The sequence below is a fragment of the Danio rerio genome, chromosome 23, assembly GCF_052040795.2.
Source record: "Danio rerio strain M-AB ecotype USA chromosome 23, GRCz13ab, whole genome shotgun sequence".
Lineage (NCBI taxonomy): Eukaryota > Metazoa > Chordata > Actinopteri > Cypriniformes > Danionidae > Danio > Danio rerio.
This window is the reverse complement of record NC_141043.1, coordinates 254,446-272,500: the sequence shown is the minus strand read 5'-3', so window position 1 is coordinate 272,500 and position 18,055 is coordinate 254,446. Positions and strand designations below refer to the sequence as shown.

Here is an 18,055-nt window from a genome sequence, read left to right as displayed (position 1 = left end):
TGTAACTGTAATATGAACCTTATTTCACTGTAGGACAGTAGTGCAGTATGTTACTGTGTTGCATTGTGAAAATCACTGTATAGTTTACAGTATATACAGTGCTGTAAGTACATACACAGCTAGATAAATGGTGCTGTAAATGTAAATACAGTATTTCTGCTGTAATCGATTTACAGTGAGTTACTTCAGATTCTACAGGACATTGTTAACAGTGTTGGTGTTCGTCTATTAGAGCTCAAGGTCTCCAGTGAGGAGTCCCGCCAGCACACTCTTATGATTATTAGTGTGTATTTGTGCAGCTAGATGCACCGTCAGGGAGAAGGCCACCTATGAGTGTCCTCTATTACTGCAGAATAACAGACCATTTTCATTAGTAGTGGGATCTGCAGGTCATTTTACTGACTCAGACCTTTGAGAATAAGCAAATGGTCTTTCCTTTTTCATATCTTTAGATTACAGTCATTATTTATATTTACTGATGTATACACTGAAGAATATACAGGGTATATGAGGACTGTACGCTTCTCAGAAAAGCACTGCTCATCCCATTCGCATCTGTGCTTATTTTAGCTGTGCTTGTGATTTGATGGTGTGATGCAGAATAATCCTGATCAGCCTACATCCTTAATGATGAATTAAGGAAATGAAAATAAAAGTACTTGCATTTATCACAAAATACAGTGCAGAAATACAAAGAAGATACTCTGATAAATGTTGGAAAGCGTATTACTGTAGTCAGTATTTACTCTCCCTCAACTGTGTGTGTGTGTGTGTGTGTGTGTGTGTGTGTGTGTGTGTGTGTTGTTCAACAGAGGTCGACAGAACAGATGAGGAAGATCCCCACTATCGTCCTCTCCATCACATACAAGGGTGTGAAGTTCATTGATGCTGCCAATAAGGTGATGATGTCATTTCCTGCTCCCTCACAGACATAAACCACTGCTCAATACTGCGAAACACTCGTCTACACTAGTGCCTCATCACAAGAGAGAGAGAGAGAGAGAGGGAATCAAGGCATGGATGCATGGATAGATGATGGGATAAAGGATATGGGTTGATGGAGGGAGGGATGAAAGGAATGGGATAAATGGATGGATGGATAGATGGTTTATTAAAGGGGATGGATAGATGGAGGGATAGATCGATGGATGTAGGGAGAGATGGTGGGGATGGATCGATAGATGGTGAGTTAAAGGGGATGGATGGATGGAGGAGGGGGAGGAAGGAAGGGAGGGAGGGATGGGAGCAGACTGAAACAATGATTGAATGATAGATGATGGCTGAGATGATGGATAGATGGATGAATGGATGGATGGATGAAGGGATAGAAGCACAGACTGATGTAATGAATGATACATGAGATGATGGGTTGAGAGAATGTATGGATAAATAGATCGAGGGAGGGAAGGGATGGATGGATAGGTGGTGGGATAAAGGGGATGGATGGATGGATGGATGGATGGGAGCACAGACTGATACAATGATTGAATGATAGAGGAGGTGATAGTTGAGATGATGGATGGATGGATGAAGGGAAAGCAGCACAGACCGATGGAATGAATGATAGATGAGATGATGAATGGATGGGAGGGATCAAGGGATGGATGGAGAGGATGTATGGATGAATAGATGTAGAGGATGGATGCTCAGACTGATAGAATGATTGATTAATGATAGATGGGATGATGGTTGGGATGATAAATGCATGGATGGGTGGAAAAAAGAAAGAAAGAAAGAAAGAATGAATGAATGAATGGATGGATGGATGGATGGATGGATGGAAAGATGGATGAATGGAGGGAGGGATGGAAGGAAGGATGCATGGATGAAGAGAGGGATGTATGGATGCAGGGACAGATAGAAGGAGGGATAGAATTATAGACTGAGAGAGTGATTGATTAATGGTGGATGAGATGGATAGAGGGATGGATAGATGCATGGACAGACTGATGGATGGATGGAGGGATGAGGTGTGCTCACGTGTTCCTGCTGTGTGTTCCTGCAGAACATCATAGCAGAGCATGAGATCAGGAACATCTCGTGTGCGGCTCAGGACCCGGAGGATCTCTGCACCTTCGCCTACATCACTAAAGATCTGCTGAGCAGCCATCACTACTGCCACGTCTTCAGCACCGTCGACGTGGTGAGACAAACTCAGCATGGAGATGATCAGAGCCGAGTGGAAACACAATCAAAAAGAAAGCAGTGATTTCTGAATGCACATTGACTTGTGTTGGATTTCAGACAACACAACAGCCATTCTTCAGTCTGCTCCTCAAGATTATCTCTGCCTTTTATTTTCTGAATAAACACGTATTAGAGAGACAGTGGCAGGAGCAGATTAAACTGCTGAATAATGATGTGATGAGGGGATTGTGATTATGATCTGGGACAAAAGCAGCATCAGGAAAGCATCTCTTCATTTAGTTGAGCTGTCATTTAGACAGGGCTCTGCTCTTGGAAGAACTGCCCTTGTTGCTTTACTAGTATAAGTGAGCAGACTTTCCTTGAAAGGGACATTGGCTGCGTTCCACTCCACTATTATAAATGCACTCTTTTCCTTGTTCTCTTGAGGGAGTTTCATATTTTATAGTGTGCTTCACTTCATCAAGTGAACGAGAGAAGTTTACATGCACACACCTTTGATCTGTTGATTTTGACAGAGCGAGTCGGCTTCATTTGTCCACTTCAGCACCGATATGTCCCAGAAAGCAATGCGACTGTGATGTCAGTGTAGTTTCCTAGTGCTCAAGGGTTTAGGGTATTCAATTTAAACCCAATCAGATGCTCTACCTGTTTTTTTCTATTTGTTCTTCTGGAGAAAGTCTGATTAGTTTTATTTAAGCAGGAATAACAGCAGTGTTTAATAGTGTTAAAGTCATGTTAAGCTCAATATTATTCACCCCTTCAGCAAAATTAGTGTTGGATTGTCTCCAGAACAAACCACTGTTATACAATGACTTGCCTAATTACCCTAACTTTACCCTAATTACCCTAGTGAAGCCTTTACATGTCACTGTAAGCTGAACACTAGTGTCTTGAAGAATATCTAGTCTAATATTATGTGCTGTCATCATGATGAAGAGGAAATAAATCAGTTAAACAATCAAACTATGATTAGAGATGTGCTGGAGAAATCTGCTCTCTGTTAAACAGAAATTGGGGAACTGTACAGGGGGGTAATGAGTCTAACTTGAGTGAAGGGCATTGACATTGAACAGGAATGAAGTCTCTGACTAAACTGTTTTGATTTGAAACGTCTCATCACACTTGTTAATTAGCATGTCTCCGCCTCCCGGACAGAACCTGACCTATGAGATCATCCTGACGCTGGGACAGGCGTTTGAAGTGGCCTATCAGCTGGCACTGCAGGCCCAGAGGAGCCGCCAGCAGCAGAGCTCAGCCGGAGCAGCAGAACTCATCGACACCAAGAGCAGCAGACCCGTCCCCAAACCACGGGCCAGCATGCGCAAGTCTGGGGTCAGAACACACACACACACACACGCACACACATGCACAGCTATCTTTACAGGCACTTCTCATAAATGCAATGATTATTTATCCACAAACTTTATATTTTATGCCTTTAACCCAGCTCTCACAGACAACATTCTGCAGTTTTACCTTTTCAAAATACTTTATTCTGTGTGATTTACAAGACATTTTTATTACGAGGACCAACAAATAACCCCACAAAGTGTAAATGTATTGGCATTGCTATGCTTGTGGAGACCAAACAAGATCCGAACATACAACCTAGCACACAGACACACACACACACACACACACACACACACACACTCAGACATCAGATTTTCTTGTTGCTCTAAGCTTTTGTCATGATATCTGGTATTATCATGGTATTAGCATGAGCTGCATTAAAGGGTTACTTTAACAGGTGTTTAAATATATAGTTTGCTTTAGTGTGTTTAAAGTAAATGTTTAAAGAAAGTCTGCTGATATTATATTATTTGTTCTCGGTTTATAAGTTGGATGCTGTATTTCATCAACTTGTCGATGGGTTGATGATAAAAGCAGAACCCCTCAGCTCTCCGCTGATCCTCCCACAGTCTCTGTCTGCATTGATAGTCCAGTCACTGCTGACTCTTAAATGTTTCACCTTGCTGTATTCTCGTTCTCATTCTTCACACTTATTCTCATCTATCCTTCATCCAGCTCGTCCTCTGCTCACCTTGCCACTTCAATACCTCCAATTCCCATGATTCCTCTCTTTGTAGGACTTTCTGACAAACCCATATCTGGTCCACTTGTGCTGTCTTGTTATCTTAATGACCAGCACTCTTACAGATATGAACAGTGCTGTGGAGCCGCCTGCTGGTGCTTTGAGGAATCACACATTAAATAATATCATTTAATTACAATTACTTTGATCGTAGTTTAATTATCAGAAATGCTCATTCGAGGAAGAAAGAGGCAGGAAAAAGTGCATCAATTATTACTATAGACAAATTATTACTATAAACAAAGCAAAAGTGTCCATCTGGAGCTCCTCACTTGTGAAACACTCATGCCGCCATCCTCACTCCTCACTCCACCTTCACAGCTCCCGGCTTCAGCCACACTCGTCACTAACACAAAGCCAACCAATCAATTCTTGCCCTACTCATCACCAAGACACGTAGTTACATATTTTTGAGATGTGCACATTCAATGCAGAAGTATAAATCAGACATTAACCCACCCTTAAAACTAATTGTACCACAAATCATGTCCCCGTGTCAATTAACAGCCCTTAAACCTACATTTACCACTAAACCTGTCCCTGTCCCATAACCATACCTCTAAACCTGTTCATTTGCCTTAACCAGCCCCTAAACCTACAGAGACCACCAACCCTGTCCCTATTCCTCAACTAGCCTTTAAACCTACACACAGTATACCTCTAACCCTGTCCCTATCCCTCAACCCATCCTTAAACCTACAAACACCACTGACCTCATCCCTATCCCTCAACCAGCCCTTAAACCTAGATATACCTCTAACCCTGTCCTTATCCTTTAACCTGTTTTTAAACCTACATATCCCACTAACCCTGTCCTTATTCCTTAACCACACCACTAAACCTGTTCCTATCCCTAAACCAGCCCTTAAACCACCTGTACAGACTACTAATCTTAGATGTTGTTGACATGGCTCCTGTCCTGCTGTTCCAGGTGGAGGCGATGGATGTGGAAGCTCCCGGTCAGAGCAGCGCTTCCTGGATCCTGGACTCCAAAGACCCCAAACGCACCGTCAGCACCAAGTACGAGACCACCATATTCTGACTGGATGCTGTGTCCTCTCCTACACCCGTCCCTTCTGCTCTGTGCCTTCACTCTCTAGATAGACATGACCGAACTCCTCTATTCCTGCTCCACGCGGACACCTCCTGTCCATTCACCTACACCTTCCCCTTCAGCTGTCCTGCAGCTCCAACAAACACACACTCTCCAGTACACTGCACACTGAGTCTGAAATATTAGTCTGACGTTGTGGACACACACACTGCCTCCGAAACACTCGAGGGGCTTAAGAAAGTTTGGTTCCTGATAGATTTTATGGTCCCACTTTATATTAAGTGCCCTTAACTACTATATACCTGCCTCAAATCATACATACAGTGTGCTTACTGTGCTCATTAGAACACTTGTGGTGATATTAAGGTAAGATACAGGTTAGGTTAGGGACAGGTTTAGTGGTGTGGGTAGGTTTAAGGGTGGGTTAAAGTGTAAGGCATGGTCAACAGTGTAATTATAAGCATAATTACTGCAGGTGTTTAATTGAGCATAAGTACATTGTCAAACATGCTGTTACACCATAATCAAATCTTAATCTCAGTGTAAGTACATATTAGTTGAGGACACCATATGAAGTGGGACCGATTTTATTTTTGTATGTTTTCACATCTGTAGTGAGCATTCTGAGAGGTGTTTGACAATCCTGAGCCATCACACAAAATCCAGAATGGCATCAGACTTGAGCTGCAATCACAAGCTCCTGTTATGAAGGGTACAGTTTGTCATTTTTACAGTTCATCATCACTTGCAGTGTAAAAAAAAGCTTAGTTTCAGGTTTTTATTTGGATTTATATGGAGTTTAATGTGTGTGAATGAGAGAGAGACCTTTGCGCTCTCACCTTGATATGTCTGAGAAATTCATCAACAGGAGTAAGCTGCTCAGAACACAGTAAACACAGTCAGACACACACTATAATCTGCTGTTTTACTGCACAGAACTCCATATAAAAGCCTGAAACTCTTCAGCACAGGCCGATCCCAAGGGTTAATGCTGAGAACTGATGATCAACAGTAGAAATGACACACTTCCCTGCTTACAAATCCAGCTTAAACCAGCCTAGGCTGGTTTTAGAGGGGTTTTGGCCATTTCCAGGCTGGTCTTAGCTGGTCAGGCTGGAAGATGACCAGATAAATCCAGCTAAAACCAGCTTGAGCAGCCCTCTTTTAAGCTGGACATAGCTGGTTTTGGCAGGGCTCCCAGCCTGGCTAGGCTGGTCAAACTGGTTTTAGTTGGTCATCTCCTAGTTTCACCAGCTAAGACCTGGCTGGAAACGGCTGGAAACCAGCCTGGAAGTGGCCAAAACCCCTTTAAAACCAGCCTGGTCGACCAGCTAAAACCAGCCCACCAGCCTAGGCTGGTTTAATCAGTTTTTTTCAGTAGGGTTTACCTCCTAATCTGAACAGGGAAAACCAGCATCAATGGAGAATGCTTGATAATCTGCTGACAGGGCTTTGCTGTCAATAAATATGATTAAAATGGAAGTCAAAAACAGACACCAAAGGGGAGTCAATCTGAGCAGTAGACACGGATTAATGAATATATATTACACTCACTGTGCAGGACTGGAAAAAACAACCAAACCAAAACAATTCAGATTCAATGTGCAAGCCCTTTACTACACTGCATTTCTCTCAGTTCTCTGTCCTGCTGTCCCCTTTCTAGTTGACACACTTTCAGGAGCATCCTTTATCAGTAATCTTATTGTAGCTGGCCTGAAACCAAAGTAAATCTCTGCTGAGGACCAGAACATCTTCATCATCATCATCTTTACCTTGTGTTCAGACCTGCAGCCACTCACTCTTCCTCCTGCGCTCTGCTCCACAGACTCTCTCTCATGCTTTTAGTGAACTACATTTCTCTCTCTTCTCTTCTTCTGTGGTGCTGTGTGTACCAGGCGTCGACAGCAGTGAGGCGCTGATGAAGACCGCTCTTCCTCCTCCTCAGTTTGAGCTGGATTACTCTAACATGTAGCAGCAGATTGAAAAGTCAGTTCTGCCAAGGATTATGGAAACAGGCACTTTCTGTGAATACAGCACATTTTGGTGCACCTTTATTGTTTAGGCAGTAAATGCTCATATTGCTTATTTAGAGGGGAATCTCTCGCAAATACATGTCAGAATTATTCACCCTCCTGTAAAATCTTTTATGTTTCCCCAATTACTGTTTAACATTTTCAGCACATTTCTAATCATAATAGTTTGATTTCTAATAGCTGATGTGTTTCCTCTTCATCATGATGACAGCACATAATATTAGACTAGATATTCTTCAAGACACTAGTGTTCAGCTTACAGTGACATGTAAAGGCTTCACTAGGGTAATTAGGGTAAAGTTAGGGTAATTAGGCAAGTCATTGTATAACAGTGGTTTGTTCTGGAGACAATCCAACACTAATATTGCTGAAGGGGTGAATAATATTGAGCTTAACATGACTTTAACACTATTAAACACTGCTTTTATTCTAGCCCAAATAAAACACATCAGACTTTCTCCAGAAGAACAAACATTAGAGGAAACACTGAGAACAACTCCTCAATCTGAGAAACAGCATCTGGGGAATATTTGGAGAAGATTAAATACTGCTCAGGAGTGCGAGTAATTGTGTCTATTGGCCAACTAGTGTTGATTCATGGTTTAAACACACACACACACGTACACACACATTTATTTAAAGTCTATCAATAATCACCAGTTGTTTTGGTTTATTTGTTAATTTTTTATTATTTCTGAGCAAAGAATGATGGCATCCAAGTTAACAGTTTGTTTTGACATTATATTTATATATATATATATGTGTGTGTGTGTGTGTGTGTGTGTGTGTGTGTGTGTGTGTGTGTGTGTGTGTGTGTGTGTGTGTGTGTGTGTGTGTATTTGTATATATTTACATGTTAATTTATTTGATTTATTTCAATGTTATGTCAAATTTTTATTATATTTCTACAATATTTGAATGTAATGTTTTAATATAAATTATATTTAACTATAAATATTTTTAATAATATTTTATGCTTAATTTTTTTCTTCTTTTATTAATGTAAATTATTAAACTATTGTTTTATATTTGTCACTCTCTGTCGGCGCAATAGCCTAGTGGTTAGCACGTCAGGGTGTCCAGAGTCCAAATTCTGGCTCGAGGATTTTTCCCTACCCCCTATACACACACACACACACACACACACACACACACACACACACACACACACACACACACACACACACATATACATACAGTTGAAGTCAAGCCTATTTTAAATATTTCCCAAATGATGTTGAACAGATTGAGGAAATGTTCACAGTGTCTGATAATCTCTGTTCTTTTGGAGAAAGTCTTATTTTTTATTTCGGCTAGAATAAAAGCAGTTTTTAATTTTTTAAACACAATTTTAAGGACAAAATTATTCGCCCCTTTGAGCTAAAAATTTTTTTGATAGTCTCCAGAACAAACCACTGTTATACAATGACTTGCCTAATTACCCTAACTTTACCCTAATTACCCTAGTGAAGCCTTTACATGTCACTGTAAGCTGAACACTAGTGTCTTGAAGAATATCTAGTCTAATATTATGTGCTGTCATCATGATGAAGAGGAACACATCAGCTATTACAGATGAGTTATTAACACTGTTATGATTAGAGATGTGCTGGAGAAATCTGCTCTCCATTAAATAGAAATTGGGGAAAAAATAAACAGGGTCTAATAATTCAGGGTCTAATAATTCTGACTTCAGCTGTTTGTGTATGTATATATATTTGTCACTCTCTAAGCTGGCTGAATTTGAGGAATGAAGATTAAACTCTCTCATTTACTTATTACACAGCACAAAGTGACTTTGCTTTATGTTTTAAGCTCCATTTTGTGCAGGTTTTCATGGAAAGTGCCTGCAGATTTCCAGATGTTCAGCTGTGTTTGCACACTTTAGTTCTGGACTGTGAGGACTAACTGTGTTTTTATTGTACTGTTATGATATTATGCACTATATCTGCTCAACGAAACCCATTCTAGCACAGACAGCTGGCAGAAGCTCCTGAAGTACATTAGAAGAAGGTCACTGAGTTAGGATTGCAGTTCCTCACTGTAAATGCAATGCTTCTGCCAGTGTATGCATTTGTGTTTAGCACTGTGATATGATCTGTCCACTGCAAACAAATGCTTTTCTTACTCATAGTTTCTGTCTTGTTTCTAGTCCAAATATCTAAAAATTCTTAAGTCAAGAAGCATTTTCTAGAAAGGGAAAAATACAGTCTGGTTTACAGTAACATTGAGTCAACATTGAACGAGTTTTCCTGAAAACAAGCAAAATAATCTGTGTGTAAAATAATCTTATGTCAGACTGAAAACAAGATTATTTCCCTTCACCTGTTGTCAGATATTCTGCTTGCTTTAATGAAAAACTCTCTTTATTTTGACTCATTATTTCTGAAAACAAAGACAGTATGTTCTAGTATGTTCTAGAAGATGCTGCGTCATTTAGGAATTTGTATAAATTTGGATTAAACACAAGACAAACTCTCTAAGTAAGAAAGGCAGTGTTTCTGCAGTGTTTTCTTAAGTCTGAGTTTGCAGACCTAAATGTTTGAACTAAATCACAGAGGCGGTTCTACAAGATCATACGTCATATCACTCTTAGTTTTACTTACTTGTTTTCTTAGTCATAGGGATGTAAAGGTGGAATTATGTGCATATATTTCACACAAGCCTTCAATATCCTCATGCAATCCCTTAAATTATGGGTAAATAAATATATTTGCGAATGAATAACACTTACTGTGAAAGACAAACCAAAACCATAATCACTGCATATGTGATGATGATCATTTTCAGCACACAAGGGGAAAAATACATGCACTGCTAAAGCATAATTCACATTTCTCATTTTATTTTAGCTATTTTTTTATTAATTGAGAATTAAATTAATATACTAATTGACATCTGATTTTTAAACTTTCATTTTTTTTTATAAATCTGCTTGTTCAACTTATTTATCTGTTTAATTATTTATTAATCCAAATAATCAGTTGATTTCAGATCAAGTTTTTTTCCCTCATTTGAGATTTTCCAACTCGACTCATAATTGATCAATTGCCAGTTTTTTAGCAGGTTATTCAACTCATAATTTATCTTTAAATCTTGTTTTCTTACTTAACTAATTTCCACTTTTGTGTGGATCTCATAATTTTATTTTGTCAATATATATAGATTTAGTCTGTGAGACTAAATTAGCTTCTCACCATTTTTGTTAATTATTTTAGCTTTTTAATTTATATTTCTCTCAATTATGAATTTTGAAAGTTGAAATTTGCTTAATCATAAATTGTGAACATTTAAAACTAAATTTAGTCCTATTTAAAACAATGCGTTTTTGTCTTTTTATTTGCATTTTGATTTATCTCACGATTGTTGATACTTTCATCATTTCCTGATATTTACTTTGATACTTTCATATCATAATTTGGTTCAAATAATTTCATACTTTTTGCTCAAAACTGATTTATGAAAGCATTATTTATTTCCTTGTGTGACAGAGACAGTTTTCCATATGGCAACACACTGGCAGCCATTTTCATTTGTTGCATCCCATTAGGACAGTAAAATCATTTTAAACTTATTTCAGTGTTAGGACAGCAAATATGCATAAAGACAAGCATCTTCTCAAACTTCCATCTCCCTTTACTGCCTGCTGCTCCCTCCATCCTGAACCTTTTCCTCATCTTTTGCTTTTCTCTCATCTGTTGTGCGGTATTACACTCTCTCCTCAAGATCTTACTCCTTTGGACTCTGAGAGATGCCTGTGAATTTCTCAAAACAGTACTTTAATATGGACATCATAGTCTGATGTGAATGAGGTGTAATATTATTGATGAATTAATAGTATGATGTTTTGATCTCATGTAGGTTTGAGAAGAAATGTGTGAGATAGATATATACAGCGGGGGAAATAAGTGTTGAACACGTCACCATGTTTCTCAGAAAACCTATTTCTAAAGCTGCTGCTGAAATGTTGACTGGATGTTGGTAAGAACCAAAGAAATCCAGATATGCAAAGAGGACTAATCTAATTAGTTTACAAATGAAGTTGTGTGTAATAAACTGAAATGACACAGGGAAAAAGTGTTGAACACATGAAGAAAGGAAGGTGTAGTTGGTCAGTGAAAGCCCAGACTGCAGCTGAAATCTGTCAGTAGTTCTTCAGCAAGCCTCTGCCCTTCCTCAGTGTAAATGAAGATCAGCTGCTTCAGTCCAACATCTACATCAGCAGGAGGATGAAGATGAAGACATTTCAGCAAGACAATGATCCAAAACACAGCCGAGGAGACTCTCAGATGCTTTCAGAGAAAGACAATCAAGCTGTAGAATGGCCCAGCCAATCACCTGAATCGAATCCAATAGAGAATACAGAATACAGCTCAGATCTGATAGACGAGACCCACAGAAGCATCAAGATTTACACACTCTGATGAAGACTGAGAGAAACTCACACCTGAGCACTGCAGGAGGCTTCATTCTCCATATGAGAGACGACTTTCAGCTGCAGCACCACAACAGCCTTTATATACAGTATTAAACACAGTTCAGCTCTCTCTCCTTCTGACAGTTCAGTGTTATCACACACTACTCATGTTTAGGTTTTGTTTGTTTTCTTTTATTCTAGTTTGTATTGTTTGGGTTTTTACCAAAATCTCCGGCAATTTCATGTCAGAAGCTCCTGTACAGATATTATTCTCAGGAAAAACATGACAGTGTGTTCAATACTAATTTCCCCCGCTGTATACTGATCGTTTATACAGATCTAATATTTATATATATTGGCTATTTTAAGCCTGCCATGGATAAATGCATACATAAAGCTACCAGTAGGTGGCAGCAAGTCCTTCTTTTTTCATTCTAAACAATTAATGCAAAAATTCAGTCACGAGATGCCACCAAACAGCAGATGTAAGAGAAGCATATAGATATGATAATGTCTTCACTTATTGATAGATTTCATGAGGTCAAAGCATTAGTGACCAAAACAGGAGTTAAAATGAAGAGAGTTTCTCCTTAAAACAAGCTAAATGTCCTGACAATGGGGGCATAGAAATAATCTTGCTGGTACTTTTGACATAGGATTATTAATGAATTATTAATGGAGAGTCCAGAGGAGTGAAGTTTGTAGAGAAAATCTGTCACAGCAGCATCTTTCTCCTTTCGCTCCTGCTTGTGAACCTCTTCTGATATCGACTGTTAATGGCATCAGCATGTGTGCATGAGCCCCTGCTTTATTGATTTGGTTTGTTTTAATCCGTCTGTGTGTGTATGTCTCCTTCAGCTGACCACTGTGTCGGATGCCAAACTCTAAAGAAGGTTGGGATGCCAATGACAGCCTGGATGAAAAGTCACTTGTGTTTCGTGTGTGAGTGTGTGTTCATGTAGATATACTGTATGTAAGTGTCTCACACACACACAGGGAAATCAAACCTCCATCCGGCAGCAGGTTTTCATCTCATACACTCGAGCCAAAGACACACACAGTGTCCCGTCCGCACACTCTTCTAACACAAGCTCTGTTACACTGCAAAATGCAAGGTTTGTGCTCTGTTTCTAGCCCAAACATCTAAACGTGTGTAAATCAAGAAGCATTTACTAGACTAGTATCAAATATAGTGTTGTTTTCAGGAATAATGAGTCAAAATGAAGAGAGTTTCCCTTGAAAATAAGCAGAATAATCTGACTATGGGGGAAGCAGAATAATCTGACTATGGGGAAGCAGAATAATCTGACTATGGGGAAGCAGAATAATCTGACTATGGGGGAAACAGAATAATCTGACTATGGGGAAGCAGAATAATCTGACTATGGGGGAAGCAGAATAATCTGACTATGGGGAAGCAGAATAATCTGACTATGGGGGAAGCAGAATAATCTGACTATGGGGAAGCAGAATAATCTGACTATGGGGGAAGCAGAATAATCTGACTATGGGGCAAACAGAATAATCTGACTATGGGGAAGCAGAATAATCTGACTATGGGGGAAGCAGAATAATCTGACTATGGGGAAGCAGAATAATCTGACTATGGGGGAAGCAGAATAATCTGACTATGGGGCAAACAGAATAATCTGACTATGGGGAAGCAGAATAATCTGACTATAGGGGAAGCAGAATAATCTGACTATGGGGAAGCAGAATAATCTGACTATGGGGGAAGCAGAATAATCTGACTATGGGGAAGCAGAATAATCTGACTATGGGGGAAGCAGAATAATCTGACTATGGGGAAGCAGAATAATCTGACTATGGGGAAGCAGAATAATCTGACTATGGGGCAAACAGAATAATCTGACTATGGGGAAGCAGAATAATCTGACTATAGGGGAAGCAGAATAATCTGACTATGGGGAAGCAGAATAATCTGACTATGGGGGAAGCAGAATAATCTGACTATGGGGAAGCAGAATAATCTGACTATGGGGGAAGCAGAATAATCTGACTATGGGGAAGCAGAATAATCTGACTATGGGGCAAACAGAATAATCTGACTATGGGGAAGCAGAATAATCTGACTATAGGGGAAGCAGAATAATCTGACTATGGGGAAGCAGAATAATCTAAATATGGGGGAAGCAGAATAATCTGACTATGGGGAAGCAGAATAATCTGACTATGGGGGAAGCAGAATAATCTGACTATGGGGAAGCAGAATAATCTGACTATGGGGAAGCAGAATAATCTGACTATGGGGAAGCAGAATAATCTGACTATGGGGAAACAGAATAATCTGACTATGGGGGAAGCAGAATAATCTGACTATGGGGGAAGCAGAATAATCTGACTATGGGGGAAGCAGAATAATCTGACTATGGGGAAGCAGAATAATCTGACTATGGGGGAAACAGAATAATCTGACTATGGGGAAGCAGAATAATCTGACTATGGGGGAAGCAGAATAATCTGACTATGGGGAAGCAGAATAATCTGACTATGGGGAAGCAGAATAATCTGACTATGGGGAAGCAGAATAATCTGACTATGGGGAAGCAGAATAATCTGACTATGGGGAAACAGAATAATCTGACTATGGGGAAGCAGAATAATCTCACTATGGGGGAAACAGAATAATCTGACTATGGGGGAAGCAGAATAATAATAATCTGACTATGGGGAAGCAGAATAATCTGACTATGGGGGAAGCAGAATAATCTGACTATGGGGGAAGCAGAATAATCTGACTATGGGGGAAGCAGAATAATCTGACTATAGGGGAAGCAGAATAATCTTGATTTTCCTTTTTTCTAGATTATTCTGCTTTTACTATTGGCAGATTATTATGAGGGTAAACTCTCTTCAGTTCAGCATACTGTATTACTTCTTAAAACAAGCTCATATGTTTTGCTTGTCTAGAAAATGCTGTCTGATTTAAGAATTATTAGACGTTTGGACTAGATGCAAGACTAAAAATGCAAATAAGAAGAGCAGGTTATGCAGTGTATGAGATGTCAGATGAACTCATTTAGTTTTGGCACACTGAAAGTGAGCGTCATTCTCTATATTCTCTATTACAGGCAGTGTTTTGCTTTATTTTGTTGGAGAATCGACAAGTTACACACTTGTTTTGCTTGTAATTTCAGACAAACAGACACTCATTTATCCGTCAAAGTGCAGATGCTTCAGTTTTGTCTGATAAGCTCATAAAAAGAAAGCATTTAGTTAGAAAACGCTGATTTCAGTTCAGCATAACACTGATTTAACAGTTCAGTTTTGTCGTTTAATGTCCAATTACAGGAAAACTCCACTTTATTTTGGCAAATAGACTCATTTAACAGCACTCCTAGAGTTTTCTGCCATGTTGGAGTCAATTTAGCTCATTTCTGGGTCTCATTGAGTGCACTTTTAGCTTAGCTTAGTATAAATCATTGAATTGGATTAGACCGTTAGCATCTTGCCCAAAAATAAATGAATTTCAGCACTTTTCCTATTCAAAGCTTGACTCATCTTTGGCTACATCATCTACCAAGATTGACAATGGTATCATGCAGAGCTTTTAGCTGTAACAAGCTTATTTTTAGGTATATTGTATTATAATTGCACTGCTTTAGCCAAGGTACGACAGCAACGTTCCTTGATTATTACGCCAGAATGAGATTATAGTTGCTAGCCATTTCAACACAAAAATAGCAACTTTTCTTTCCCCGTCAGTCTTAGTGCACGATGTGACTACAGAAGAATCAAGCTTAATCTAGGAAGATTGTAAATGTTTTGAGTGAGATGCTAATGGTCTAATCCGATTCAATGATTTATGCTAAGCTAAGCTACAAATGCTCACACTAAACCCCAGGATCAGCTGAATGTATAAAAAATGTTGAAACTCCACTCCTGAACTCTAGCAGAGCTGTAAAATGCAAAGGGGTTTTCCTTTAACAACAGTCCATCCACACATTGAGATACTGGATTTTACTGTCAGTATTTCTAGTCAGTCCGGGTGGAGTACAGATGTTCTTACAGTATGGGCTAGACATTTCAAGCATTGTTAGCTGTGGTGTGATCATTTAAAGAGGAAATCTTTGGGGACAGACACTGTCATGGGAGATATATTAGGTGTTGTGATGTCTTACGGTACACTATTATAATCAGTGAGAATGGTACAGTCCAGATCTTGCTTCTTGTAGTGACTGATACACGTATACTGTGATTTCTAACACACAACCATGGGTTAATGTGACACTACAAACAACGGCGAGTTGTTGCTTTATTTTTAATACATGTCGAGTTTCTTATGGGAGCTGTTTGTCTTAATGATTGCGTTGCAGAAAGCAGGGTTTGTCTAGATAAATATACAGTATATAAGGTCCAGAATTAGAGTTTGCATAGCTGTATGTCATGGACAAGCCTGCCTTTTGTTTCGTTCTGTGTAGATATTACTGCATAATAATGAGGTGTAGATGGGAAATGTTCCTGTATACAGTACGGTTAGCCCTAGTTTACACAGATTTTAAGTCTGGTACTTTTTATTTGAATGATTTCTCTTGATTTGTTTTTTAAACATGGTACATTAATAACGGCTACAGTGCTAAATACAAGCAGATGCTAATGCTAGCACCTGTAACATCCGCAGTGTTTGCACAATAATCACGTTAGCGAATACACGTGTGGATCATGGCTAGATGATGAAAATATCAACAGTAAGGAAGTGTAAAGTAATCCTGGTGGTCTGTCTTTTGATACTTGAATGATTCTGCTTTTATAGATCTCTCGTTCTCTCTGTATATGTGTATGTATGTACTGTATTTGGTTTGCTTTTTGGTCCTGTTGTCGTCACATCTAGAGAGGAACGTCTGTTTAAAGCTCAACATATCATGATGCGAGACTGACGACGGTATCTCTGAGAGACACAGAATCAAAGAGGACGATTGTAAATAATCTTGGGCTTCCAGTCTTTTTTATGATTATTATTTTTCATAATTGTACATCCAATAAATGAAGAGGTGGCAGCCGGCGTCCTGTCGTCTTTTATTCGCTCTTAATGCAAATACTTTCAAGGTTGATTTGAAATAAATTCTTGTATTATTTTCCATGACTGTAATAAATGCCAGCCGATTCGGATGTTTTTAGCTGATGGATATGGGCCAGATACAGCACCTACTAGTAGGCTGAGAAGGCTGTTATCATCCATCCACATGGTCAATCAGCTATCAATCACATATGGCTGCGGTCAGAACAAAAATTATTCAAATTATTTATTAAATTTCCAATTAATTTGATTAACATCTACCCCAACCATAAACCCAACATCACAGTAAACAGATCTGGAGTCTTCTCTAGTAATAGCTGATTAACCATCTGGATAGATGATAACAGCCATCTCAGCCTACTAGTTTGCTCAGAAGGCCCCTACTTGCCCATATCTATCAGCTGATAACCACTGATAACCCCCATTCAATCTAGTGATAACATTGGAAGCAGGTGTAAATGCTGGGCTCCCGACACAAATCCTTTTAAGGTAACCGTTTTGACTAATTTAGGTGGATTAAACATAAAACAACCGAGTTGTCCCTTTTTTCCCCTCATTTATTCATATGAATGTCATTATGGGAGCTTGATCTTTCTTCCAGCAGCTTACAAAGCTTGATGAGTTGTATAAGGAGTGTTTTCTGTACATGTGTAATAGTCTGCCGTGCTGTATTGTCTGGGTTGCGCTACAGAAACCTGCTGTAGGCATGGACTGTACTCAGACTTAAATATTCTCTGTAATAAAATGACAAAAACTCTGGAATCTGAAGAAAAAGGCCCAGGATAGACCTTCCTGAACTTTCCTTCCCCTTTACTCAGGTGTGGTAACAAGATTTCGTTCACCATCTTTGGTCAATTTTGCTGAAATCTCAGCAGATGGGTAAATCTTTGTTACTAGCTATGTTTCCATCAAAAACCTGGAATATTGCATAAAAGACGTGCGAATAAAGCTGCGTTTCCATCCAACCAGTCAAACAGAACAAACCCGTCACTTCCTGACTATCTGGCGCCAAATCTCAACAGTAAAAACTGAATTTGCTGCAGTCGGAGAGGCTGCGTGAATCTTCTCTTCATTTAATAAATGACTTGTGCACCAAAAGGCAATCCTGACACACAGTGAACACACGGTGGTGTTTGAAGACATGAGACCTGGAGTGCAGAGTGATTCATTAATCATATAATAACACTTATACTGAAACAGTTCAGGCATTTTAGAATGAGCAAATCAACATGTCAGATGTTCTACAGTGTGCTCAGCACAGGTGTCAAAC

The 18,055-nt window shown here is 39.3% G+C and overlaps 1 protein-coding gene and 1 long non-coding RNA gene across 14 annotated transcripts in view; one reads left to right on the top strand and one right to left on the bottom strand.

Moving 5' to 3' along the window:
• Nucleotides 1-18,055, top strand: part of anks1aa (ankyrin repeat and sterile alpha motif domain containing 1Aa) — a 133,527-nt gene that overhangs the window by 88,889 nt on the left and 26,583 nt on the right. For 4 of the 13 annotated variants that reach the window (XM_087306306.1, XM_087306302.1, XM_087306301.1 and 1 more), the window contains 5 exons: nucleotides 813-899; nucleotides 2,006-2,143; nucleotides 3,304-3,480; nucleotides 5,175-5,263; nucleotides 12,606-13,231. In XM_087306306.1, coding sequence (XP_087162432.1) covers nucleotides 813-899; nucleotides 2,006-2,143; nucleotides 3,304-3,480; nucleotides 5,175-5,263; nucleotides 12,606-12,609 — 495 coding nt within the window. In that variant the 3' untranslated portion in view covers nucleotides 12,610-13,231. Of the gene's footprint in view, nucleotides 1-812; nucleotides 900-2,005; nucleotides 2,834-3,303; nucleotides 3,481-5,174; nucleotides 6,410-6,583; nucleotides 7,043-7,192; nucleotides 7,961-12,605; nucleotides 13,232-18,055 lie in introns of those variants that run through there. The other 9 variants (XM_087306300.1, XM_087306299.1, XM_087306296.1 and 6 more) reach the window with 6 other exon arrangements.
• LOC147838123 (uncharacterized) lies at nucleotides 14,002-16,771 on the bottom strand. The gene is made up of 3 exons (XR_015523014.1): nucleotides 15,847-16,771; nucleotides 14,483-15,785; nucleotides 14,002-14,183 (listed from the first exon to the last, which is right to left on the bottom strand). It is a non-coding gene; the product is annotated as an uncharacterized LOC147838123 (long non-coding RNA).